A 2,500-nucleotide genomic window follows, 5' to 3' on the forward strand; every position below is an offset into this window, starting at 1 on the left:
TCTGAATGTCCCTTTTTTTTTTTTTTTTTTTTTTTTTTTAATGAGAACTCTCCGTGTTCCCATTACCTTTGTATACACCTGGAGTACTTAAGGTCTTAGTCTTTATCGTTTCCTTAATGCCTTAAAGTCTTTTTTTTTTGTCTTTTTTTATATTGTGCACATAAAGAATAAAGATCAGTACCGTAAGGGATTTTATGACAGCATTCTTCTTCTAGAGTACACATTAGATGGTGATGGAATGGGTTTCGTGAAATATCACAGAGCTTTTGTTCTTAAAACTCTTTTAGACATTTGCGTTTTCCGAGGAGCAAAACGTTAAAACGAAACAATTTAAATATTCACTATGTAGAAGACATCCCTACAGTTAACTAAAACTCTCTGTTCATAGTTAAACCCTTTTGGGGCACAATGTACTTTCGTTTAGTTATATCTAGAAGCTATTAGGATCTATACTCTGTTCTAGCAAGTCTATAAAAGTTATATTTGTTTCATAGCAACGACTTTGGAAGTTGCCATAAAATGTTTTTTTCAGACCCGATGAAGCAGTGTACACATAATTCCTGACAAGGTGCAAATAACTCTATAATCGGATGACACATTTAATGACACGTTTGAAGCTAACCTACGAAGTCATGACACGTGTCTACTTGCACATCTGGCACAATTTTCTCATTTTTACACGGAATGAAATGTTACTGAAAATTAATAATATTATCTCAACTTGTTGATACAAGCTGAAATTCGTGATTCCTTCCTGAAACAATTGAACATATTTCCCATCACAATTATTAATCACATCTACCGACACCAAACGACACGCCTGATGTATATATGACACAGTTGAAAACTGACACGTCTTGATACATGCAACACAAGAGCTTCCGCCGAATGACAGTCATCTGACACAATATACAGAGTTCCTAAGTGCTGACACAAAATTAATACCTACTTATGGCACACTTGTGACCAATTTTCTGACACGACCTATGACACACAGAGAGTGATTCAGTCCAAACACTTGATATTTTCTGCTGACCCCATCTGACACCTACTGACACAATCCGACACACGCCATACTTAGCTGATGACCCAATCTGACACGCTCTGACACACTTTACAATTACCTACTGAGCCAATTTGACACAATTAACACTTACCTGCTGACCCAATCTGACACCTACTGACACATTTTGACACATCTGACACTTACCTGCTGACACAATCTGAAAGACACAAGGCACGGACTGGCGGCCAACGCTGTTATCAGCCCAGCAGAGGAGCGTCCCGTAGTCAAGGTCACTCACAGGCGTGTAGTTGACACGGGACTCCAGCCCATCGACTGTGTACCTGCCAATCAAGAAAAATGTAATTATTATTACTGTTGTTGTCGTTGTTATATATATATATATATATATATATCTATATACATATATGTATATATATATATATATATATATGTATATGTATAAATATATATATATATATATATATATATATATGTATATATATGCAATAAGAACACTAGGAACGTGTGTTCACAAATGCGTAAGTAACCACTAGGATAAGTAAACTAACGAAGCAGAGCACTTTCGTATAACAACATCTTCAGTGCTGATACAAAGATGTAATTATATACAAATATATACACATACATATATATACATATATATACATATTCACCAGAGAGAAATGTAGGAACACATTTGTGAGCCATATAGAGAACCCACAGTCGGAATGAAAGAAAAATTTGGGAGAATATCAACTTTTATATTTCAGCGTGGGGTGACAGGTAGGGTGCGTTCGAGATGTTCCATAGCAAGCTGAACCAGTATGCCCAAATATTAAATTCAAAACGGAATGGGAGGAAGGTCACCAGACCCCATTCCAGGATGTTTTGTTCAGATGGATAGAGGGTAGTTTACTTTTTCAGAGAACTCAGGAAGCTCACCCACTAAGGGAGCTAACTTAATTTTCTTCAGTAACCATCCGGATAAAGTCAAGAGAAATGTTGCCTTTGGTATTTTTCTGAGGGATTTCCAGATTTTCCCCAGTTCTTGGGATGGGGGATCAACTTAATTTAATGAAATTGGCTTACCGGTTTAATTCTTGGATCAAGCCATTAGCATGCCGGGGCTAGTCATTTTAAAACGTCAATACCAGCACCCAACATCCCACTCAAAAAGACGTCTTAAAAATTCCTTACAGCAACGCAATGAATTCTTATGTTAAGTTAATTCCTAAGGATTGTCTCACATTTACTTACCACTATCCCAACACAGTACACAAGCATATTGTGAACATTCAATAAAGTTTAGCGGTACTGAGCCTCATGGATTTTACAGCTTACACTACCAGGATTGTGATTTGATGTACTTAAGCTAAACTGGAAGGGGCTTGCACACTAGATTGGTCGACCATGAAAGATCCATCAAATATGCTTAAGAAAGATCTGCTGTATTCCACCATGTTAGTCATCAAAACCACCGGATTGATTAGGACA

At 36.9% G+C, this 2,500-nt stretch overlaps 1 protein-coding gene across 1 annotated transcript in view; it reads right to left on the minus strand.

The window, feature by feature from the left end:
- LOC143027547 (neural cell adhesion molecule 2-like) overlaps positions 1-2,500 on the minus strand; it is a 710,233-nt gene that overhangs the window by 170,362 nt on the left and 537,371 nt on the right. The window contains exon 11 of the mRNA XM_076188843.1: positions 1,211-1,347. Within this exon, the coding sequence (XP_076044958.1) occupies positions 1,211-1,347 (137 nt within the window). The remainder of the gene's footprint in view (positions 1-1,210; positions 1,348-2,500) is intronic.

This window comes from Oratosquilla oratoria, chromosome 1, assembly GCF_046742065.1.
Source record: "Oratosquilla oratoria isolate Oo_2021 chromosome 1, ASM4674206v1, whole genome shotgun sequence".
Lineage (NCBI taxonomy): Eukaryota > Metazoa > Arthropoda > Malacostraca > Stomatopoda > Squillidae > Oratosquilla > Oratosquilla oratoria.